Source organism: Ixodes scapularis, unplaced genomic scaffold, assembly GCF_016920785.2.
Source record: "Ixodes scapularis isolate PalLabHiFi unplaced genomic scaffold, ASM1692078v2 PGA_scaffold1__304_contigs__length_218370807, whole genome shotgun sequence".
Taxonomy (NCBI): domain Eukaryota; kingdom Metazoa; phylum Arthropoda; class Arachnida; order Ixodida; family Ixodidae; genus Ixodes; species Ixodes scapularis.
The window spans coordinates 76,842,397-76,867,722 of NW_024609846.1; the positions used below are offsets into that span (position 1 = coordinate 76,842,397).

Genomic DNA, 25,326 nt, shown 5'->3' on the forward strand with positions numbered 1-25,326 from the left:
TTTTACCGTGGTGATTTAAATCGAACCCTTCCCTTTAAAAATATTGCCCAAAATACTTTCGATTTACCGTTCGTGTATCATTTGATGTTTTCGATATGCAATTGTTTTGCTTTTGAATCAAATAATCGTCAAGCAAGAAAGATTTTTATAAGGCGTAACACGAGCAGCAAGACGCGCTCTTCTAAGCAGATCGGAGCGTTGCGCTTGATTTATACCTTCCACCTCGTTCGCCAGCTACGTAACGTATATTACTACAAAATCAGAACGCAAAAGACAGGAACGTACACTAGAACAGTAACTTCCTATTCCAATAAAGTTGAAACTTCAACAAAAAATAAAAATTATTTGAACTAACTAAAAAAAACACAGATTTTTCTTGTTTTAGTATGGCGAGGGTTACGGCAATAACAAGTTGTTAAGCAAAGTAGACTTTATAGTAATTCTTCCTTCTGCATCGTTATCAGTGATCGGACAGATTGATCGATTGATCTGCCATTTTGAAAAACGCCTCTAGTGGCAGAGAATCATTATTTTTGTAGCTGCACTTATTTAGGTCTATATACTGATCTAAATGAATTTTATTTTATTTATGTCTGATTTAAGCAAGTCAAATAAATTTTATGAAAATCAAATAAATGTAATTTAGTTATCAAAAAATATGCTTTCTTTTTCCACTCTGCTTTATAGGGCAACACGCTATTTCCAAACAAGCCCACACGAGGTGTGGGCAAATGCGCAATTCCTACCCGAGGCATTGTGCCTGCGCGGGAACCAGATTCGCGTCAAGTGCTGCACATTATGCTTTGCCACTAGCATTGCCTTGCCAATAGCAGCGTCACCGCAGCTTATCATTTGAGCGACAGCGTGCGCGAATTAAACGTGAGATAAAGCCAGACGCTCGCGTCAGCACCAAGAATGAAACGGAATTATAGAGGGTTTTCAGTGGACACCATATTTGAGGACGCTATTCTTAGAGCGCGTGCTCAAAACGAGCTCGCATTAATGGGCTGCTAAGACCGGCAACCTTGATAGTGTAGAATGCTCGTTTCACAAGAACTGCGGAAGGTCGCCGTCAGCACGCGCTCTGCAGTCGCGCACACAGCTATGGCCGCCAGTGAATACTCCCTATAGGAGTGCTTTGTGCTTTTTTAATTATGCATAAGCACTGACGGACAAGAAAAACAGAAATAAAAAAACAATCCTACTCGCTCAGTTTCCGCAACAGCGCATCGCAGAACATGTGAGATAAAGCATGGAAATTTTCTAATGAATTTTCGCAATTCCTCTAACTGTTGTGCCTGCTCAGTTTTTTAGGACCATGGCTCTTGAACGCGCCTACCCCAAGCCAGAGTATCGAGTAGACAAGTTCCCGGAATTCAGCATGGCTGATCTCTACTTTTTCTCGGTAGTGCAGGTGAGACTTATAGACCTGTCTTTCCGATACTTTATTTTGTCAAACGACGCAGGCCCTCGTGGTAAATCTAGTGCCAAGGTGGACCCGGCAGAGCGCGTCACACGAAAATGACAAAAGTCACTGCGCCTGGAGGACTGATTCGGCATGTCCTTTTTGACATGTTCACCGGTCATGACAAATTTTTTGTAAAAGAAGGTTTGTGTTTACGGTTAAAAAGAAAAAAAAGCGGATTCAGCCAGAATTTTTAGAAAGGGTCCGGGAGTCGATCTAAACGTGTGATTTTGCAAGTTGATATATATAAGATTGCTCTAAATTTGCCCCGTGTCTAGTACGACGCTACGTCTAAATGCACATAGTGCTATCAGGAATCACATTTGGCAAAGTGGCGCAAGCCAGCGCTCGATCGAAAAGGAGACACCAGAGGACCCTTTGTAACGGTCAAACTGCGAGTTACATTTTTTTCTTTTGTGCTCGAAGTGTTATAGGCGTATCTCATGCGCCAATTTCCACCAATGCCTGATATCTCGAGCTCACACCAACGCTGTTCTCGCAGACAATGTGTGCTGACAAGAAACACCAAAAAGAGTTGTAAGTATAGCCCACCAAACATCTTGCTCCGCAGCCGTTGAACGTGTGTGTCTCGCCGAGTAGAGATTGATTACAGGCTGCGTAACTTTGCTTAGTTACAGTTATGGTGACTGGAAGGCATCTGCGACTGGTGTGTTTAGCGCGTCCAAAAAAAAAAAACTGTCTCCCGATTTCCGCCTGGCGGCGTCACAGCAGCGGCGTTTGATATGTGTCAGACGCCTGTTCTGCGGCAGGTCGCTCTCTATATCTTGACAGCCGACGGAAGCTCCAGCAGCCAGGAGTTGGGACGACGCGACGACAGCGACACCTGCGTTCGCTCGCGCTTCCTTCCGGGACTTCTAGCACCAACCGCCAGGATCGCGACATCCTACGCAGCATGACCTTGAGAGTCAACTGCTTGATCGGGGTCACGTGGTTTCTGGGCCGCGTTTGCAATGAGGAGCTGCGAGGGACTGACGGACGCGTCGATCGTCCGCGAACGCCTCCGCCTTTTCACCTGCTTTCCTCCTCGCCACGGCAAAAAGCAGCGCATGCGCACTTGCGATCGGTCTCCGCAGGAGGCGTCCGCCATTAAATTGCAAACCCTCCCCTTGGTTTGAGATGGCCCCTTTCTTCAATCTATAGGCGGCTTTCTGACATGACGCACACCAGATTTTGTGAATGATAAGAACATTAAATATGTAACCAAAGAAAACAATGAAGTGCATCGGTCTACAAGTATAGATTCTTGCGTATCACTGATATCTTAAACAGGTAAGAATATAAGACGTCGTCTCCTGTGCCTTTTTTCTTCGACTTCAATGCTTCCTATTTTTCCCTCACCACAGTTTCGGGTTTTAAACATCATGATTAGTAACTATCACCAGTTCCACTGCACACTCACTGTCTTTTCATAAAATAGTGATTTATATTGTTTTGTTTAGAGGAATACGATTTTAAGCACAGGAGAATAGTCGTCTTTTTTTTTCTTTTTTTTACAAACTTTAATATTCATTGTATATGTGTATCTATAAATTAAGTAAATATTGAATTTCGAAAATTTAAGGCATTGTACGAGTGACCTACGTCCATCACAAACGAAACCAAATAATTCAGCCTAACAGAACACTGCGATTAAGTCGATAAAGGGTGTTCAATATATTTCTCTAGTAAAATGTATCGGGGCGGTTCTAGAACGTATTCCTGTTGAAAAATACAAATAGCAAAAGCACATCTTTTACAAGGCCTAACTCATTCATTCTACCGCGCCTCCCGCTCGCCCTCCCGCGGCGGAAACGGAAAGCGCTCTAGTGAGGGTCCCCCGGTTCTCCTGCTCAGCGGGCACGGCGAAACTACTCGCGATCATGGCTCTCGAAATATGATTTCCGAATGCAAACAACACTCTTCACTGACCCAATGAAGCGCCGCAGCCGTTATAAGATTGTACGTTACTAGAGAGTTTTAGTATTGCGTATAGAAGCAAACGCAAGTGCTGCGCATTTGTCTTAGAGTTGAGTGCTCCGCGCCGCCCATGCGCATCGTCGCCATACACCAATACAAAAGCGCAGTTTTGGGCTCCGCGAACGCGCGCTGTGGAACAGGCAACGCTAGCGTGGACACTGCGTTCGCTCGTATACGCAATACAAAAGCTCCCTACCGTTTCACCAGTTTCCAACGCCAACGAAAAACGCGCTGCAGTGAAGAGGCGCGCAAGTGGGTAGGCTGAAAATGGCAAAATGACGACGCGTAAAAATGAGAGAACCTAAAAATTCTGTAAAAATTTAAAAAAAAAAAATATTAAAGGAAAAGGGGGGGGGGGGGGGGAGGCATTTGGTTTGGAAGGTTTGGCGGCGACATTGGAAGCTCTGCCGATTAATTGTCAAAAGTCGCGACTTTGATAGCACAATCTGCTGTACCCACAACTAATGCAATTTTACAGGGATTTCTCAGATTGGCTAGAATATTTTCATTGAATTTAGACCATTCTTATTTTATAATTTGTAAATTAAAAATGCGGCAATTGGCACCAGTGATGATAATTTGTACACTTTTGACTGCCATACTTGTTCGCGCCTTTCAAATTAGATCATAAGCAACAAATTATATTAGAGCTTGAAAAACTCAGTATTAAAATATCTTGATTGTATTAATATTACTATTATTATTAATACAAATTGCGGCGATGTAGGCCCCCGATAAACGCCACGACTACAAAATTACGCCCATTTACCGCAATAATCTTTCCAGAAAGGTCTTATTTTGTTCTCTTTTTAACATATAAAAAACCGACATCATTATCAAGATAGACAAACAGTCAAACACGGTATGTAATATATAGTCCGGTATGGCGTTGCTTTAAAAAGCATACACACTTCTGATGTCTAGCTTGGATTCCGTCTGTGGGTTTTTGTAGTGAGAACCACGTTTCTTAATTTATTACGTTTTGCGAACATATTCTGAGCTCATCACCCCTGAGGATATTTTGTAAAATTTTGATTGATTGTGTTATTCTTGGGCTAGGCATAATGTTAAAGGAATTAATCCTCTATACACCTAAAAACTCATTAAAAGGCCCTGAGTTTATTATTTCACATGACAGTTATCTGAGCGAGAAAAGGCCGCAAGAACAGATAAATATCAGCACTTGATTTTTCAACAAACATAATTTTCTACGATACTTCTAAAGCGCATAAAAGACTGGATTGGACACGTATGTCACAAGATAAAGATTTTGTGAACAACTTCTTTAGCTCAAGTATTACGTTGTGAGACGCGTCTTGAGATTCGAAAGAATCCGAAATTAAAACCTATAGCGAGGTTAGTTTCGGTTTCGTTCCGGAATTTAAACGTGCCTCCTGGCGTAAATATTACGCTAAACACCGTTTTGTTTTTCAGGATAAAGAGGTGAGCTGCGCTTATAATGCTCTACCGTCCTCGTATAAGCGGGAATCATTTCTGTTGCTCAGTGAAGCCAGCACACTAGACAGGGTCAGCAACTGGTATACCGGCACGCTGTTCCGACCCTCACTATAACCGCCATATTAGAAAACGAGTGGCGCCACCTACAGTGAATTGGTCGCGAAGTCTGCTGCACGCGAATTCGAGTGATTTAAACAAGCGCGTTTGCCCGCACCACCATAGGAGGTATTACAGGACGCCATATTTGAGGGCGATATTTCGAGCACATGCTCAGAACGAGCCCTACATCAATAGCCTGCAAAGACCGGCAATCTTGATAGTGCGGAATGTACTTTGCAAATTAACTGCGGAAGCTCGCCGTCAGCACGCGCTCAGCAGCCGCGCACACTGCTTGTTTACAAACAGTAATATTTCCCTACGCACCCCCTAGGGGGGGAGGGGGGGGGGGGTGCACCCCCCGGCCCCCTCTTGTTTTTCTGAAGCCACCCCCTAATTCGCAACGACTTCTCTACTCTCAATGCCCCCCCCCCCCCCCCCCCCCCCCCCGTAATTTCAATTCCGTGGGAAACCCCTGTTTACAAAAATCAGTCCATACGTGCCAAATCACAGTCCAGCCAGAAAGTGCGCGTGCGTACACAAACACAGCAATGAACGCGCCCTCATACGCTTTTATGAAAAGGTGTATAGACAATTGCAAGCATGGCACCCCGACTGGTGTCCCATGAGTGCAAGCTAGTGGTGCAAAACTATCGACAATACTATCGATAGTATCGATAGTCGCCAAAAATCTGACTGTCGATAGTAAAAAAAACTATCGATAGTACTATCGATAGTCAACTATCAAAAAACTATCGATAGTCGACTATCGAAAAACTATGGATAGTACGATCGATAGTCGACTGACGAAAAACTATTGATAGTACTATCGAAAAACTATCGATAGTACTATCGAAAAGCTATCGATAGTACTATCGATAGTTGACTGTTGAAAAGCTTTGGATAGTACTATCAGTAGTCGGCCATCGGAAAACTATCGTTAATCGACTATCGGAAAACTATCAACCGTCGACTATCGGAAAACTATTGTTAATCGCCTATCGGAAAACTATCGATAGTCGACTATCGCAAACCTATTGATCGTACTGTCGACGATTGACTATCGATAGTTTTGGGACACTAGTAGTTTGCGTCGTTCCCTCTTCTATTTTTATCGCTTTATTTTTGTTTTTCAAATATGACACGAACTATCCCAGCCACTTACCATCCCAACTTTGGTTCAGCTTTCAGTGATGACGAAGACAGGAGTTTGGGCGAGTAGAGGAGAAAGGGAGGCGAGCGACGGCGCGGCAACTGTGTTCGCTATAGTCCGCAGCAACTCAAGAAGGTAGGACGAGGGTAAGAAGGACCGGGGAGGAGGAAGCAGACGGAATGCTGGAGAAGAAATGGGAAAATCTCCTCTCAATAGCTTTCTGTCTCCTTCCTCCTCCCCGGCCCTTCTTACCCTCGCCCTACCTTCTTGAGTTGCAACGGACTATAGTGATGCAAAACTATCGCTAGTACTATTAATAGTATCGATAGTCGCCAGAAATCTGACTATCGATAGTAAAAAGCTATCGACTATCAGAAAAATTAAAATAGTATTATCGATAGTTGACTATCGAAAAACGATCGATAATACTTTCGATAGTGGACTATCGATAGTTCTGCGACACTATCGATAGTTTTGGAAAAACTATCGATGGTATCGATAGTCAATTTATCGATAGTTCTGCATCACTAGTGCAAGCCCGTGCACCTGGAAATTGCACCTGCTTTTGTCCGCACGAGCAGAGACATGGCGGCGGACAGTGGCCCTTCTTGCAATTGTCTATACCCAAGCCCACAAGGACGTTCTTTCAGGAATGAATCATTTGCTCATCCGTTATTCTACATCCAGCGTGACTTAACGAACATAAGATTACTAAGCTTTTCTTTCGTGGACGCCGGCACGAGATGGGACTTTCTATTTGTGCGAAAGCGAGGCTTCCCATCGAAGACAAAATCCCAAAGTCTGACTTTTTCGAGGTCTGACTAAATCGAGCAAACCGTCGAGATTATAATTTATACCGAACTGAAAGACTTAATTTCTGGTTTATTAAAATTAACAATACAAAAAACGCAGTTTTTTTATGTTTTTCTTTTGTTTAGAGGCGTGTCGTTTTATACCACCATAATACGGAAGCAAACGGTGAGAGTTCGGTCGATCCATCTCTGCCCAAGGAGTTTCGTCACTTCTAGTGACGTAACTCCAGTGTCCAGTACCGCAAATAACTATTAGTTGTCGTTTTTCTTCTTTTTTTTTTTTTTATTGCGTTGCAAGTTTATTGAAAGTGTTATCCATCATCAAAAAATGTGGACTTGCCCGCACAGTCTGAGTACTCACACATTTAGTTTGGCTCCGGAGTGCGGCTATAGCCATTTAAGTGAAAACATGATTTGTCGTTTTTGAGCTTTTAAGTGTTTTACGAGCCCACACGACGGCTGTGTATCGTGAACTCGAATAATTGGGAACCGAACCTGTTTTATTCGCTAAGCCGTTGTCGCTACTGCGGTCTAAAGTAAGAACCACGTGTGAGCGATTACTCCAAGCGACGCGACAGGGCCCGCTGTCGCTCGGTTGGTTGAAACTCACGCAAGCGACGCACGTCGCAATAAAAAAACAGCGAGAAGTGTCGCACGTGCGTGTGCCGTGATAGTGACGTCACAAAACGTTTCGTTCCATTGGTTCTCACCCGAGCCACTTATGGGCGACGCGTGAAAACGGGCAATATTTTCTGGATATCTATACTTCGTTTCAGCTTCGGTCCGAGCGCGGCCGATGTTACGAGCAGAAAGGTCAATCAAACAGCGCAGAAAGCAAAACGCCATGGCGTGCTCTCTGCAGTTGATAGAACCAGCCGGTATTCGCCGTGTCTCTGTGCGCGCTCCTCCGCCGGCTAGTCCTATCAAGAGCAGAGCACGCCATGACGCTGCGCTTTTTGCGCTCTCTGATTGGCCCTTTGGCTCATAACATCGGCCGCGCTCGAAACGAAGCTGAAATGAAGTATAGAAACGAGCAACGGGACGGGCGGCAGCGACGGGTGGCGGCAAATCTCGCCGCCCGTCGCCTGGTCTCGCTCGCCAAATCGCTTACAAGTAATTCAACCTTAAATTGTAATAAAGAAAAAGAAAAGTTTGGAATAATTGAAATTTAGTGCCACATGATGATGATGTATCAACCCTCGATGCTCGCAAAGCGCATAGAAAGCGCAATCCGACAACGGCGAACGCGAAATGAAGACCACATCTGTGGGCGCTCCATTGTCTTCATTATAGGGAGAGTTAGAAATGCACCACTTACACGCTACTGGCCTTTTCACAAAAAAAAGAAAAAGTAAATTTGAACCCTTTAAAAATTTAGTTTCTTAAAGAAAAAAACTGGTGCCTGTAGAATAAACCGATAGCAGTTCAATGCTTTACGTCGGCGAACTGTTTAACGAAGTAAAAATTAAGTTCGTGCTCCTTTTACGCACATACATGTATTCGACCCTTCGAGCTTTCAGATATCAGAAGTTTTCTGCCATTAGGTTTCGTCACCTTTTTTTTCTTTCAGAATCAACGAGGCGGTTAGGAACGACAAGTACTTCCAGGAACACCACTGCACAAAAGGAGAGAAGATGTTCAAACCCACGCGCAAGTTGTGCTATCTGTGGCACAGTACCCGAAGGAACTACTGAATGCGCTTCCACCTTTCTCAGTGCCGCGGTGAAGGCTTCGCAGGTTGCAATAAACGAACTCCACAACCTCCGTGAACCGGCTCCTCAGTACTTACACAAATTGTTGGCGAAATGCGCGACCAAAAGCGTCGCTGTCATCGGCCTTCCACGATGGGTCAAACGCTCACATGACCTCTTGAGTATAGGGGGCATTCACAGGACGCCATATTGTTGGACGTTGTTTACAGCGCATGCTCAGAACTAGCTTCCACTTATTGTCTTCTAAGAACAACGATTCGGATTATGTGGACTGGATGCTGAACGCGCATTCTTGTGCACTCTTCGCAGGCGGTGCAGCCAAAGCTATGGATACCCGTGCGCCCGCAGACCTTGAGCACCGATCAAAGCTGTGCTCGCGCGGTGTTCGCTTCTTCTGAAATGCCAGAAACATATGTCCTCAAGCATCGTTCTGAGCGTGCGCTGCGAACAACGTCCAACAAAATGGCGGCCCGTGAATACCCCTTGTGGACCCACACGCGGCCCTGAGGTCACGCAGCTGCGGTGGCGCTGTCGACGGCACTGCGCATGCGCAGATGCTTCACACGAATTCGGTTTCTGCGCACGCGCAGTGCCCACACCTTGTGTTGGGCAAACGCGGGCTTGTTTGTAAACAGCGTGTCGGTCTATAGACGATAGCAAGCATGGCGACAGGCCGCCGCCATGCTTGTATTCGTGTGGGCACGTCCGCGCAATTGCGTAAGCGCGAAACACATGTACGACGAAACCGTCCGATCCGACGTCCGACCGCGCAATACGACGGTCGGAGGCGAGGGTTTTCAACGCTCTCCGATGCTACGAACACCCTCTCTCCCAAGGTCGTTCCGGTAGTCCGCACGTCGGATCGGAAGGTTTCGTCGTACATGTGTTTCGCGCTTTAAAGCTACGTTCATGCATGCGCACGCTGCACGTGCTTGTAAACAGGGGGCAGTAGTCGGGGCTCCATGCTTGCAATTGTCTATAAGGAGTATTCAATGGGCGCCATATTTGCGGGTGCTGTCTAGAGCGGATGCTCAGAACGAGCCCCCATTATTAGGCTGCTAAAACCGGCCGTTTTCACGGTGTGGAATGCACGTTGCAAAAGAACCCTGGAAGCTAGCCATCAGCACGCGCTCAGCAGTCGTGCACACAGCTATGGCTTCCAGTGAATACTTCCTAAAGGATTATATCTCCTCTCATTGAAGGAATTGAGAACATAGTCAGACTCTCCACTTTATAATAATAATAATAATAATAATAATGTGTTTTATTCCCTTTACAAATACATACAAATAATGCTGGCCTACAAAAGCAGTATTCTGCTTGTGCGTAGGACCAGACAATCCAGCGAAATACATATTAATACATCATCATAAAAAAAAAATATATCGGACGAGTGCAATGTGGCCATTGATACCAACATTAATACAAAACAAAGCCGCAATTCGGCACAAAACAAAATGAACACAACTATCGAAATCATGAAGAGGCAAGTATACACTGATGGGAGTAAAGCAGTGTTTATGGAGGTAATGAGAGGCACCAGTTTTTTATTTCTTTTTTTAGTACTTTTATCGAATTTATTTTCATTAAAGGCTCAGTGAGCTCATTAAATAAGGTGGGAATAAAGTGAGCTCTGCATCTTTTTCCGTATCGCGTGTAAATTCTGGGGATTATAAACCTTTCTTAGCGCCTTAGGTCCCTAGGCTTGTCCACTGGAACCTTGAACGTTGCATCGTAGAAATAATTTATAAACGTAACGTATCTATGAAAATTTTTAAAGAATAAAATTTGGAGCTTCTTTGCTTTATCTTCCATATCTAATGTTCCGTATGTAGTTCCGTATGTGATGTTTTTAACCATATGTTTTAAAATTCTGTTTACTGCATTTGTCTTGTATGGAGAACAGTGACCATATAAAGTGATTCCATATCGTAGAATTGATTCAGCTAACGACCTGTACACCAGTAGTCTTATCTTTACGCTGCACAAGCTTCTTATTCTGTACAGATATGCTGAAACGGCACGTAGTCTTTTAGTCACAAATTCCACATGTTGATTCCATGATAAATGTTCGTCGACGTATAATCCTAGATATTTTACACAATTATCGTATGGCAAAGGTTTACAAGTACAATTATTACACGGTGTCGAATGAAGTAAAATTCTAGGTGACATATCAATACGTTTATGAGAATTTCGGAAACACAGTAACTTAGTTTTGGCAAAATTAACGGAAATGGCATTTGAGTTAAACCAACCTATTAGTTCATTTATATCTCTTTGGAAGACTAAAACAGCATCATCATAGTTTTCATAAGGTAAAACTAGCACCGTATCGTCAGCATACTGAAATAGCTTAGATCGTAGAGGTAGAATACCCAAATCATTTATGTAAACGTTAAATAAAATTGGTCCCAGAGTGCTACCTTGTGGTACACCACATTCGACTTTAACTGTACTACTTATATTATTCATAATTTTAACCATTTGTTGCCTGTCGTTAAAGTAATTCTGAAAAAAGTTATAAAACTGTCCCCTGAAGCCCAATCTGTAAAGATTTTCAAGTAACAGAGAATGATCAATGGTATCAAAAGCCTTCGATAGATCTATAAAAAGTGCCAGGGCAATCTTGTTATTGTCTAGTGCTTGATTAACACAGTCAGAAAAATCTTCTAAAAGTGTAATAGTACTTTTTTGTTGTCGAAAACCATATTGCGTACTAGAAAATAAATTAAATTTATCACAAAAATTGGTCATTGTTAGTTGTACCCACTTCTCGATTATATGAGCTTGTTGGGAGCTGGGACGAAACTAACCAGCTCGGACAGCGTTTGGATTCGAAGTGTTTTAATCGCTCGCGCTGCAGAGGCAGCTGAACCTCGTCGTCGTCGTTCATGGCGTAGGCTGGCTTTGAGTGTCGCTACAAGGCTCCCCCCTGTGGAGCCGTGGGCCCTGGAAGGGTCCATGTGATGTGCTTGGTTCTTGTTGCAAGCGCCGAAGGTGCTGACGGGGCAGGGGCGGTTGCAGAGGATGCAGGAGATATGGCTTCTAGGTAGGCCGGCTTGACACGGTCGGTCGTGACTACGTCACGACGGCCGTTTACGTCTAGTGTAAAGGTCTTGGCTTGCCGATCCAGCACTCTGAACGGGCCGTCGTAGGCCGGTTCCAACGGTCGACGGACCTGGTCGCGACGTAAGAAAACGTGCGAGCACGTCTCGAGGTCTTGGCTAACGAAGACGTGTCGATGGCTCCGTTGAGCTGGTAAAACGGGACGGAGAAGACGAAAGGTTTGTCGAAGGTCGTCAATGTAGCCACTGGGGTCTTCTCTTGACTCAGATGAGGGTGGAGAGAAGAACTCGCCGGGTAGGCGCAGTGGCGTGCCGTAGACCAACTCGGCTGCAGAACAGCCAAGATCTGCCTTAAGCGCCGAGCGAAGGCCCAGCAGAACGAGAGGAAGGTGGTCGGCCCAACGTTCTCGCGGCTCGTATGTGGCAAGAGCTGCCTTCAACTGGCGGTGCAGCCGTTCCACCATGCCGTTAGCCGACGGATGGTAAGAGGTGGTGTGGATGTGTCTGATGCCTAGGACGGTGGTGTGGGCGGCAAACAGAGCGGACTGAAATCGCCGTCCCCTGTCAGTAGTGACCACAGCAGGGCAGCCGAAACGGGACACCCAGCCGTCGACGAAGGCTGTAGCGACTGTTTTCGCTGTGATATCAGGGACAGGGAATGCTTCGGGCCATCTCGTGAATCTGTCCACGCATGTCAGCAAATAGCGGGCTCCCTGTGATGATGGAAAGGGTCCCACTAAGTCGATGTGGACGTGTGCAAACCTGGAGTCCGGTGGTCGGAAGGGTGAGATAGGGGTGATTGTGTGTCGCGTGATCTTGACGCGTTGGCACTGCACGCAGGTTCGTGCCCAGCAACGGACATCCGCGTTCATGCTGGACCAGAAAAAACGAGCAGTTATTAATTTCTGTGAAGCACGGATTCCTGAGTGGCTCTTGTTGTGCAGGTTGTTGAAAAGAGCGCGACGAAATGCTGGTGGTACGAATGGTCGGGACACACCAGTTGTCGTCTCGCAGGTAACTGTTGTTGGAGAAAAGGGCAGAGGAACGTCAGCAAACTTCAGTGATCCAGGAGCGGCACGCAAGCGTTGCAGCTCGGGATCGTTTGCTTGAGCAGTTGCCAGCTCCTCCCAGTTCACCAGATCTGCTGAAGAAATAGCACTGACGCGGGAGAGTGCGTCCGCAGCAGTGTTTTCATGGCCTTTGACATGGCGGATATCGACGGTAAACTCTGATATAAAGCAGAGGTGCCGGATGTCACGTGCTGTGTGGTCGCTGTGGTTTCGTTGGAATGCGAACGTCAAGGGCTTATGATCTGTAAGAACATGGAAGCTCCGGCCTTCGAGGAAGTGGCGAAAGTGTTTGATGGAAAGGTACACAGCCAGAAGTTCGCGTGCGAAAGTACTGTACTTCTGTTCTGGGTTCTTGAGCTTGTGGGAGAAAAATCCGAGAGGCTGCCAGCCATTGACATTCTGCTGAAGAACCGCACCGACCGCTACGCTTGATGCGTCGGTGGCGAGTCGTAGCTCTGCGTTTGGAACGGGGTGAATGAGCATTGCAGCGTCAGCGAGCGCCTTTTTCGCTGAAGAAAAAGCAGACGCTGCATCTTCGTTCCACTCAAGAGGCGCAGAGGGTTCTTTCTTGGTGGCGAGAAGATCCGTCAACGGCTTGATCAGTTCCGCACAACTCGGTAGGAAACGGCGATGAAAATTTAGGAGACCTAGAAATTCGCGCAGTTTCTTCAGAGATGTTGGCTGCGGAAAGTCTCGAATGGCCGTAACTTTTGCATCTAAGGGTTTGATGCCTTGAGGTGTTACCTGATGCCCCAGAAATTCGATGGTCGTCACGCCGAAGGTGCACTTGTTCTGGTTGATGACCATCCCGTAGTCATCGAGGCGGGTGAAAAGAGCGCGCAGGTGCTCCTCATGCTCGGCCTCTGACGTGCTGGCGACCAAGAGATCGTCGAGGTAAGCAAAGACGAAGTCTAGACCTCGGGTGACCTCGTTGATGGTACGTTGAAATGTTTGGGCGGCATTCCGCAAACCGAACGGCATCCTCACATACTCAAAGAGGCCAAATGGTGTGGTGATGGCGGTCTTTGGTATGTCGGCAGGCTCAACCGGAATCTGGTGGTATGCCTTCACCAAGTCGATCTTAGAGAATATCTGGCAACCAGCCAGATTCGTTGTGAAGTCCTGTATGTGGGGTAGCGGGTAGCGGTCAGGCTGGGTGTTGGCATTGAGGGCGCGGTAATCGCCACATGGTCTCCAGTCGCCTGGGTCTCTCTTGGGGACCATGTGCAGTGGGGAGGCCCAGTTGCTCGATGATGGACGAACAATGCCAAGTTCCAGCATATGCTCAAACTCACGACGAGCAATGGCAAGGCGTTCTCCAGACAGCCGTCGAGGACGAGCGAAAACAGGGGGGCCAGAGGTGACAATGTGGTGAGTAATGGTGTGCTTCACCGGTGACTCCCTTGTGTGTGGCCTCGTAAGGTTCGGAAAATTCGCGAGAATTTTCTCATAGGCCGTTGATGGTGAAAACGCTCTAAGTCCTGTTGCCATGGTCGTAGAGAGCACGCCATTCACGGAGAGGTGTGTCGTCAGGTCGATGAGGCGTCGTGAATGAATGTCGACAGCCAGTTTGTAGAATTTGAGAAAGTTCGCTCCCAGGATAGCCTGCTTGATGTCGGCGACGATGAACAGCCACCGGAATGTGCGGCGCAGTCCAAGGTTGATTGTGAGGGACCGCTGACCGTAGGTGGCGATAGGTGAGTTGTTGATCGCTTGGAGCGGGGAGGTCTTTTGATTGCGTTGTCGGTCCCAAACAGAGGCCGGTAGAACGCTGACCTCGGCACCTGTGTCGACAAGGAAGCGATGGCCAGCCACCTTGTCAACTACATAAAAGAGGCGGCTTTCCTGTCGACTGGTATCACTTGCCGCCGTCAGTGCCCGGTCCTCGTAGTTTCCCACCGAAGAGCAGGGTTGGCTGCACTTTCGGGCATCGTTGCCGAAGGTACGGTGGTACCAACACACGCCCGAGCCCGAGCCAACTTGACTGCTGTTTGAGAAGGCGGAGCGCTCTACTGAGTTTGAGTGGGAGCGCAGGCTTCGGCGGGAGTGTGACCGTTGTTCACGACGTCGTGACAAGGGTGCGAGCTTGGCAAGCTGACGACTGATGGTCTCGACATGGTCCTCAAGACGACAAAGACTGGAATCTTCCGATGTTGTTGTGGGCGTTCTATTGGCGACAGCGCTGATGCCAGCGGCCCGCGAGTAGTCGGCGACGCGGTCGGCAAGCTCAGCGAGCTTGTCGAGCGACATGTCTTCCGCGGCTGCCAGAACCGGGACCATGGTCGATGGGAGCCGTTGTAAAAACAACTCACGCAGGAGGTGGTTGTTGGGGTCTTGGTTCTGGGTTCCCAGCAGCTGACGCATTCGGTGGAGAAGCTGGGACGGTCGTCTGTCACCGAGCTCCTCGGTGTTAAGGAGTTGTTGAAGCCTGCTGCGCTCCGACTCGGTCTTGCGGTCAAGAATGGCGGCCTTCAGTTGGTCGAAGGGGCTGACCGGATCCGGAGTGGCCAGAATGTCGGCTAGCTCCTCGGCGACGTCGGCTGGCAAGGAGGACACGGTGTGAAGGTACCGCGTCTCCTGGCTGGTGATGTGCCGGAGACGGAACTGGGCCTCAACTTGCATGAGCCATACGATCGGATTTTTCGGCCAAAAAGGTGGCAGCCGAAAAGTCTGGATCACTGCCAAGGGTGAATGAAGGGCGTCACCGTCAGGAGCGTTGGACGCGCCGGCATCCATCGGAGCAGCAGACCTTGAAGGAGCGAGTTCGATTCCGGGTCACCAAATCTGTTGGGAGCTGGGACGAAACTAACCAGCTCGGACAGCGTTTGGATTCGAACTGTTTTAATCGCTCGCGCTGCAGAGGCAGCTGAACCTCGTCGTCGTCTTTCATGGCGTAGGCTGGCTTTGAGTGTCGCTACAAGCTAATGCAGGCAGAATGGAAATGGGCCTGTAGCTCTCCAATTCCTGTTTTTTACCCTTTTTATACAGTGGACGTATAATAGATATCTTCAAGCCCTTAGGAATTCTTCCGGTATGAAAGGTGTCATTAATTATTTTCATTAAAACGTGTTTTAATTTATCAAAATTATACCGAATATCTCGTACTCTAATATTATCAAATCCTGGTGTTTTAGTTATTGGCATAGCATTTATAATCCTCAAAAGTTCGCTCTCCGTCATCTGAGATAAGTACGCCGAACTAGACCATCTGACCTGTGAAGTGACGGGATTGGGACCATTCAGTGAAATGTTATTTTTTATGCTTCTTACGGAGTCAACAAAACACTTATTAAATGATTCCGATAACGTTAAATAAGAATCTAATCCAGGAAAGTTTTTTTTAATTGTATCATCCACGCTATTTTTAGACTTTCTGCCAGTTAATTGGTTTACTAGGTTCCATATCTTTTTTATATTTCTTCTCGAAGAGGTGAATTGATCTAAGTAATGTTTCCCTTTTTCTAAACGTATTTTTGCTGTCACTTTATTGCGCACTGCACGAAATTCATTTCTTAGTTCTGTGTTTTCGGGATTTTGCTTACATCTGCTCCAAAGCCTTTCCTTTTGATCACACAATTATAATATTTCCTCGTTTATCCAAACATTCTCAGGTTTTCGTTTCTTCAACTTTATTTTTCTAGCACCTTTAGAATAAATATCTTGAAACGTGTCCACTAGTTTGTCATAGGCTACAATATGATCGAACTCGCATAAAGAATTCCAATCGAACGATTGTATTAAATTATTGATTTTTTTAGCATCTAGTATAACTTTGTACCCATTTTCTAAATCTACATTTTCAGCAGTAATTTCGCCCAATATTGAAAGTACAGTAATGTAATGGTCAGCTACCTTTTGCTTAATGACTCCAGATAGTGTTTTCAAATTACTAATTCTTATAACTATGTGGTCAATACATGATTTTGTAATTTTATTACCATAATATTCCTCCCTCGTATAATTTTGAATGACATTTTCTAGACCAAATAAAGCGAGGGTATCAAGATAACGCGGTACTCCCTGTTTATTTTCATTCAGTACATCAATATTGAAGTCTCCTGCCAGAACTAGGTATTTGTTGTTATTAAATTTTTGAAGGAATTGTTCCAATTCATCACAGAATATAGGTATATTTGAACTGGGTGGCCTGTATACAGCACACACAACATAAGAAAAATTCATTTTGTGAACAATAGCAGCACACACTTCTGCTTGCACAAATGAAACATCTATTTTTTCTGATAAGCATTTGTCATTTATGTACATCATAACTCCGCCACCTTTCCTTTGTTCTCGGCACAAGCAGAAAAAATGAAAGACTGGCAAGGAAAATGTAGCGCAACCTGCCTCATCAGTGTGTTGTTTAGTGTGTTGATTAAGTGTGTTGATTAAGGAACGTGAGTACCAGGCTTCCAACGCGCTTTTTAGGCGCCATCCAACTTGTCGCTCGTTACTAATAATCTTGGTCGTGACGTCAAGGGTGCCACCAAAACATCTCGTCGCTAATTGGCGACGTGAGCGATCGAAGGCGTCGCAGTGGTCGACCTTCCACGACTGGTCGAATGCTGACTTTGACGTCAGCAAAGGATTTCTCATCGACGGAAATAAGAATAATGTAAGAACTTCAATTTGACGGTGTTGGTAATGTTGCTTTGAGAGCGCAATGATCTCAAGCTTCCACCATGCTCATTACAAACACCATCGAACTTGTTAGCGAGGTAATGATGTCACGAGAGGGAACCATAGGAGGGCGACACCAAAACATCTCGCCGCCCATAGCTACTGACGAGTATAAAACAATTGGGTGTCTCCACGTCAAATCGTTCAATGATGGTCCGGGTCAGTGTTGTATGGAACGGCGTTCCAAGGAACGGCTTTCCTGGAACGCGTTTCTTTTAGGAGGAACGAAGGAACGCCGCCGTTACATTTTACATCGATGTAACTGCAGCATGCCTAGCCTTTCGTTCGTTTTCATCCATGTCAGAAAGAGAATGTTTGGTATGGAACGTGGTTACATACGCATTTGAGCATTTGACCGCAGCGTGACATGGATGAAAACGAACGAAAGGCTCGGCATGCTGCGACTCAGCGTCTACATAGACAAGCACCACCAGAGCTTCGCCCCAATCAACATCATTCACCACGTAGAGATGCGGTTGTTTTTTTCTCTTTATTGCAACACAAACAACACATGTCAATTCAATTTAAAAATGCGCTGCAGGACTTCTGCAGGGCATGTTAAAGGGATGGTGAACCGAAATTTGGATATCAAAAAAACAATGCAGGAGATGTAGGCGGGACGCTACAATCTCTACAACACTACTAGTAAGGCGATATCTCGAATGGACGGCCGTATTTTTGGAAAAAGAGGTCGAGATTAAACCAGGCCGACGAGGCGCATGACGTCAAGATACCTAGTTTTCTCCTCTCTTCGCTTCGCTCCCTCAAGGCCGCGAGGCGGAGAAGACGCGAGGCCGTTCCCTCTCCTTCTCGGAGAAACAGGACGTCAACATTCTTGCCAAATGCGCCTCTTTTTTTGAAAAATACGGTCATCCGTTCGAGATGTCGCTGTATGAGGACGTCCAATCTTCCATTCCTGGTAATTTTTCGTATTTTTTACCTTCTATTGCGAAAATCTCGATCAAATATTAACGGGCAGTTTTTCTAAACTCAGTGTGCCTGACAAAGAAATCAAGCAGACCGCCGAGATCTCTTTTAGAGAAAACTGCAGCCTTTTTCGCTGCTATCGTTCCATGTGAACGAACATGGAAGCTGCCCAAGCGGGCGTCCCTGACGCTGCTAATACAGCACTAAGCATAACTCCTGAGCAACATCAAAGGAACGAAGCACGCGTAACGTCGCAACCAGATGATGGGCACTCTATTTGCTCCGATGGTTCCGTTGCATCGTCGACTACAGACATCAACTGTATGGAACAAGACGACGATACCGGAGGTCCGTATCAAGAAGTTAGATCAAGAAAGAGAACTCGGCGCAACAACTCCAACTCCAGCTCGGAGACAATAATCCAATCAAAAGCCATCGAAGAAGGGCTCACTGTTGTGTTCGCCCCTGCGGATACTGAGACGTTAATAACATCCCTCAGTAGTGTGAAGCTCTCAAGAGCTCTAGAAAACTCCTGTCCTGAGGGCATTCACGAGGTTCGCTTTAACAGCAGATTGAATGTCATCGCAGTTGACACCAGAAATGGTGAAGCTACAAGAACATTGCTCAACTTGAAGGCTCTCTGTGGAATTCCGGTGATGTCATACTCTCCACTGGCTGGAGCAACGGTGAACGGAATGATTCAGGACGTCGACAAAGAGCTTTCTAATGAGGAGATCACCTCGCATCTCAGGTCCAATATTAACGTTGGTGCCGTCCGACGCCTAGGGAAGTCTAGCACAGTCAAAGTCACCTTCCGGGGCAAGATTCTGCCAACCCATGTTCTTCTGGGGCATGTACGCCATCCCGTCCATCCTTTTCAAGAAAGGCCCATCCAGTGCCTTAACTGCTTTGGATTCGGACACAAGCGAGTGACCTGCAAACGCCCCAAAAAGTGTGAACATTGTGGAAAACCACATGAATCAACAGACATCACATGTCAATCAATGCCTGCCAAATGTGTCAACTGCGGCCAAGAACACGAAGCTACAGCACGCTTCTGCTCGAAGCGAAAGAAACTAGGGGAGATCCAGGCGTACTCAAAATCCAACTTGGTGGGATTTCATGTCGCAAAATCCGCCTTGGAGTACGATGAGCTCTTCCCGGAGATGGAATCTACTCAAGCAGGCAGCAATGCCACGAAAGAACCGACTGTCACTGAACTCAAGAATTCAGGAGAGCGAGACATGGAAGAAACTTTAAAAGATGTGACTACATCATCGCTATTCACGACGGTCGTCAAACAAACAAAACCTAAAAGTCAAGCAACTAAAAAAGATTGCCAGGGTTCAAGTCCACACGAAAAACAAAAAATCAATATGCCGGCTGCATCAACACCTCAGGAATCCCAGACCTTTTCTGCACCCACCACTCAGCCGCAACCCTGCCATTCGAAGGACACAAATGCGCAACCAAAAACTTCCTTTGGAGACAGTTCACCTGAATGGATGTCTTTTGTCAAGGCCGCAGTCAAGATCGCTCTCAGCGTACTTAAAAGCATCGAATCAACCTGGGCAAAGACACTTACTACCATAATCCAAGCAGTGCTCCCTCTTCTTGAGGGATGCTAGGGTCATCTTCTACTCAAATTAAGGGTTTTACCACCAGTACTTCAGTGGTGTCCGCAGGAGCTACCATACCCGACACGCCCAGTCGGGCAGACACTCTCAGTAGAAATGGCAGAGCCCGCTTATGGCAGAGCAACGCCGAGCGGCCATAACTAGAGTCTGGCAATGGAACTGCCGGGGGTACCGCAACAAACGTGGGGCCCTAGCGCAGTACATTGCCGGACTCGACAAACCCCCCGACATAATAGCACTCCAGGAAACTGGAACCGAGACACCCTCACTTTCGGGCTACAAGGTGCTTGTCCCTCGCATATGCCAGCGCGTGGCAGTCCTAGCAGCAAACCACGTAAATGCCCGCATGCACGAACTCAGCGACGAGAGCATAGACCACGTGCTTATAGAAATTATTCCCGAGAAACGCCACTGGCCCTCGTTCTTTATTCTCAACGTATACAGTCCGCCACGCAACAGGCACGAGAATTTTAGCAAACTGTTTGCGCGCGCGCTTAAACTTGCACGGAACCAGCTCCTCATAGTAGGCGACTTTAACGCGCCGCACTCGGCCTGGGGGTACACTCGCCCTATGGCCAAGGGCACCCGACTTTACCACTTAATCTGCCAACAACGCCTCTCTATCCTGACCGACCCGGAGCAGCCCACGAGGACGGGCAACAGTGTTACCCGCGACACGTGCCCGGACCTCGCGCTGACGAGATGCGAACGGTGGTCGGAATGGTCAAACCTCGAGGTGAACCTGGGAAGCGACCACGCCATAGCCCAAGTGGACATCGCCGTCTCGCCAGGAAAAAAGTTCCTCCGGAAACAAGCCCTGACAGACTGGGACAGGTTTCGTGCAGCACGCACGGCCACACACAGCGAGCGAGAGCACGAGGATGCTTCCCTTGCCAGCTGGACCGAGCGCCTAGTGTGCGACAAGAACACCTATACGGAAACTCTCAACCTGACAACAGACACTCCCGAGGTGGACAGGCACCTGCTCCACTTGTGGGAGGCAAGGCACGGTCTGATCAAGCGCTGGAAGCGCCAGAAGCTAAACCGCAAGCTCAAGAAACGGATCGCGGCAATCACGACGGAAGCGCTCGAGTACGCAACCCAACTGGCGCTTTTCAACTGGAACAAAAAGTGCACCGATCTCCAGGGAAAACTGGGGACCAAGGACGCGTGGCAGTTCTTGCGACACCTCCTGGACCCTAGCAAAAGTAAACGCAATACAAGCCAGAACCTCCAGAAAATTGTGCGCGACTTCCCCGGCACCAACCAGGACCTCCTCGAACAGCTCAAACTACGGTACATCGGCTCGTCCCCGGACGAGGTGTATCATGACTACGAAGGCGAGCCAAACCCAGAACTCGACGTCCCCTTCAGCTTCGAAGAGGTATGGAGCGCGCTTCAAGACCTGGGCCGTAATACGGCACCTGGCGAGGACCGCGTCCAAAACACGCTGCTTCGTAACCTAGACGCGGGATCAGTTCAGACCCTCTTAAAACATATCAACCAGGTATGGGAGAACGGCGAGCTCCCCAATGAGTGGAAACACTCGGAAATTATCCTAATCCCCAAACCTGGGAAGGAGCTCTGCCTCGACAACCTGCGACCGATCGCCCTCACGTCCTGCGTGGGAAAGCTGATGGAACGGGTCGTTCTCAAACGGCTGCAGCCACACATGGAGGAAACGGGCGTGTTCTCGCACACCATGTTTGGTTTTAGAGAGCACTTGTCAACCCAGGATGTCATGCTACAGCTAAAAGAGGACATCCTCGACCCCATCTCCAGGACGACGACCCAAGCAGTGCTCGCCCTGGACGTCAAGGGAGCTTTTGATAATGTGGGCCACCAGCTAATCCTCCGAAACCTGACAGTCACCAATTGCGGTTCCAGAATGTACAACTACCTGCGGGACTTTCTACGGAACAGGACAGCCACCATTGGTGCAGGTGACCTCCGCACGGACGTCATCAACACCCCCAACAGGGGCACTCCGCAGGGGGCGGTGCTCTCGCCAACCTTGTTCAACCTGGCAATGAGCGGGCTGCCCCCGATTCTGGAACGCATCCCGCACATCAAACACTCTCTGTACGCGGACGATCTCACAATTTGGACCGTGTCCGGGTCTGACGGACAGAAGCAGGACGCGCTTCAGGCGGCAGTCGACGAAGTTCAACGGTACTTACGCCAGGGTCACCTGCATATCTCGGCAGCCAAATCGGAATTGATCCTAGTCTGCAAGACGCCAAGGTCCCGCCGCAACTCGGAGCCCAGAGACGAGTTACAAGTCTTCCTGGACGACGGCTCTCAAATCCCCGTGGTTCCGCGTGCCAGAATCCTGGGTCTCCACCTCCAGGAGGACGGAAAGGCGACCCATACCCTCACACTCCTCCAAAATCAAGTCACCCAGATTCTACGCATCATGCGCCGGGTCGCCAGCCGGCGGCACGGCCTCAGGGAAGACGACACGATCAAACTGGTTAACGCCCTGGTGGTGTCGCGCATCATCTACGCCACACCCTATCTCAATCTCACCAAGGGAGACGAGGACAAGCTAGATGTCCTCATACGCAAAGCGTATAAGACGGCCCTCGGACTCCCCCCGTACACCTCCACAGAGAAGCTACTCAAGCTCGGCGTCCACAACACTTTTAGGGAGCTGGTGGACAGCCACCTTGCCACTCAGCGAGACCGACTCGCCCAAACCCCTGCGGGCAGAAAGGTTCTAGAGTCACTCAAGATTCCCTTCCAATGGGACAGAGAAGAAACCACGGCACCCCTCCCGAGACACATCTGGAGCCAAATCAAGGTGCACGCGATCCCCCGCAACATGGACCCGACGCTCCACGCGGAACGCCGCAAGGCTTGGGCAAGATTCTACCAAAAGGCGTATGGCAAACGGGCTGATATCCTGTACACAGACGCGGCCACATATGCCTATCAACGGAATGCAGCGGCAATATGCGTCGTGGATGGAACTGGGAGAACCCGAATCACGGCGTCGCTGCGCACCTCTAATACGACCATTGCAGAGGAATTCGCCATCGCCATGGCCATTGGGCTCGGAAAAGATCACATCACCATCATGAGCGACTCACAAGCAGCACTGCGTCGCTTCCTAGCAGGCCGTGTCTCGCCGAAGGCACTCAAGGTCCTCACCCAGAGAGACCTACAGGGCTTCCCCACAGTGGAACTTATATGGATCCCAGGACATGACGAGGTGAAAGGCAATCGGTGTGCTGACACCGAGGCCCGAGCATGCACCCTCCGGGCCGCTCCTGCCGCCGCGTCACGACTAGGGCTAGGTGCATACTTTATTCCGGTGCCAAACAGGTACTCCGAAATCAGGGCCTACCATCGTGGCCAGAGGCGTGAATACCCGCCGCCACACAAAAATCTCAGCAGAGAGGACGCGGTCGCTTGGCGCCAGCTCCAGACAGGAGCGTTCCGCAACCTAGCTCTCTTGCACAAATTCTATCCTACAAGCTACAAAGCCGAATGTCCGCACTGCGGGCAATATGCTTCCTTACTACACACCGCGTGGTTTTGCACCGCTCACCCTAACATCCCCCCCTCCCACCCTGATCCCACTCCTGAAAACTGGGAAGCCGCACTGCTCAGCTCGTCTGCCGCTGACCAACTAAAGTTGATCGAGCGGGCGAGGCTGACAGCCGACAGCGTTGGGGCCCTGGACTAAGGGAACCACCCAGAGACCAATATACAGGCATAATAAAGTTTATTCCTCCTCCTCCTCCTCCTCGCTGTATGAGTGATGTTTTGGTGTTTGTAGCATCTCGTTTCACGCTTTTGCCGCGTGTTTTGGGAAATTCAAATTTCGGTTCAGCATCCCTTTAAAAGGCTCTCATTTCCAATAGCGCATTACAAAGTCCTAGCCATTCGGGCTTAAGCTCGGGCATGGAAAAAACACTCGTCGACCTGCTTCACGAGAGAGAAGAAACAGAAGCGAACTTCTTTGGCAGTTGGGTCGGCATGCCGTACTGCCAGGCGTGAGCGCCAAATACTGCAAGGACCTTCCCCCCCCCCCCCCCCTCCAGAAAAAACATATCAAATGGCACGCAGTCATCGTTCATCACTTTCAAAAAACGAATGCCAGACGGGGTGATGCACAGCTCTTTCTTTAGCGTGCGCTGGAGCACGTTTCAGAAAAATACGGCATCCATGCAAAAAATGAATACATGCTCTACAGCCTCAGGTTGCTTGCATAAAAAACAATCAACCGTCCACGGCATAGGCGTAGACTTCCGGTGGGCATCGGGGCTCGTGCCCCCCCCTAATAAGATCCGGAAAAGGGGGAGGGGGGCAGAGCCCCCCCCCCCCCCCCCCCCCCGCGTCCGGGCCATGAACCTTACCGAGACGCTGTGTACGTGCCATGTAACGAGCTTATATAGTGGTGGCATGTAAACAGAATAACGCCCACGCTGCCTTTATTCCCAGCGCGCTTTCGTTAGCTTCAATCTCCAGTTCTCGCGAAAAGGTTACGCGAAGCACTCCCTCCCCCCCCCCCCCCCCCCCCCCCCCCGGGAAAATGGAAGGTCTACGCCGCTGGTCCACGGCACATCAAAACCCTTTTCCTTCAGTCACACCTTGACCGGCAACGTATTGGTGTGTAACTTAAAAAATAACGTTTTCACCGAAGGTACACACATACGCTTAACTCGGCTCAGCACATCTTGGCCGCCATGACAAAAAACAGTTCGGTACATCGGCGTCGGAAACAAACTCACTATCAATCGCGCGCGAGCGTTTTCTTGCTCACTAAAGACAAATAATTGAAAGAAAAACGAGCAGACAAAAACAATACCGTATCAACGACCTCCTTTTGAAAACCCTCGAGTCTTGTTTGTTTGGTTCAGCATCCCTTTAAAGTGTCGAAATTAGAGTGAGCACTCAAAACTGCGAAAAACTTCAGCGCTTACAGACAGTCCTTGTTAATAACCACTTACCAGAACCCCTTTCAGTATCATCAGGCCTCCCTCAAGGATGGGTCCTCGGTCCCGTTATGCTTTTCATATACATCAATCACTTACCACTTGATGTTTCCTTTCATATCCGGGTGTTTGCCGATGACTGCGTAATTGACTGCTCTGTCACCAATGTTTCAAATCAACAAGCTCTACAAGATGACCTCAACAATGTTTAGGAATGGTTCAACCATTGGCACATGGCACTTAACATCAGTAAATGAAAACTTATCTTTCCACAAGCGCCGTAACCCCCTTCTATTTCCTATACCATCGCTCATAACCCTGTGTGGAA

At 48.0% G+C, this 25,326-nt stretch overlaps 2 protein-coding genes across 2 annotated transcripts in view; both read left to right on the forward strand.

Annotated features, from left to right (window-relative positions):
* LOC115327173 overlaps window positions 1-8,708 on the forward strand; it is a 99,275-nt gene extending 90,567 nt beyond the window's left edge. The window contains exons 13-14 of the mRNA XM_029988126.4: window positions 1,307-1,414; window positions 8,532-8,708. Of these exons, the coding sequence (XP_029843986.3) occupies window positions 1,307-1,414; window positions 8,532-8,549 (126 nt within the window). The 3' untranslated portion in view covers window positions 8,550-8,708. The remainder of the gene's footprint in view (window positions 1-1,306; window positions 1,415-8,531) is intronic.
* A 9,868-nt stretch (window positions 8,709-18,576) lies between these two features.
* On the forward strand, window positions 18,577-20,093 carry LOC120840202. Its single transcript, XM_040210609.1, has one exon. It carries the CDS (start codon window positions 18,577-18,579, stop codon window positions 20,044-20,046), a length of 1,470 nt encoding a protein of 489 aa, XP_040066543.1. The 3' UTR covers window positions 20,047-20,093.
* The last annotated feature ends 5,233 nt before the right edge of the window (window positions 20,094-25,326 follow it).

Coding starts and splice junctions, on each gene's coding strand:
- LOC120840202 (XM_040210609.1), top strand. CDS start 18,577: ATGGAAGCTGCCCAAGCGGGCGTCCCTGACGCTGCTAATACAGCACTA.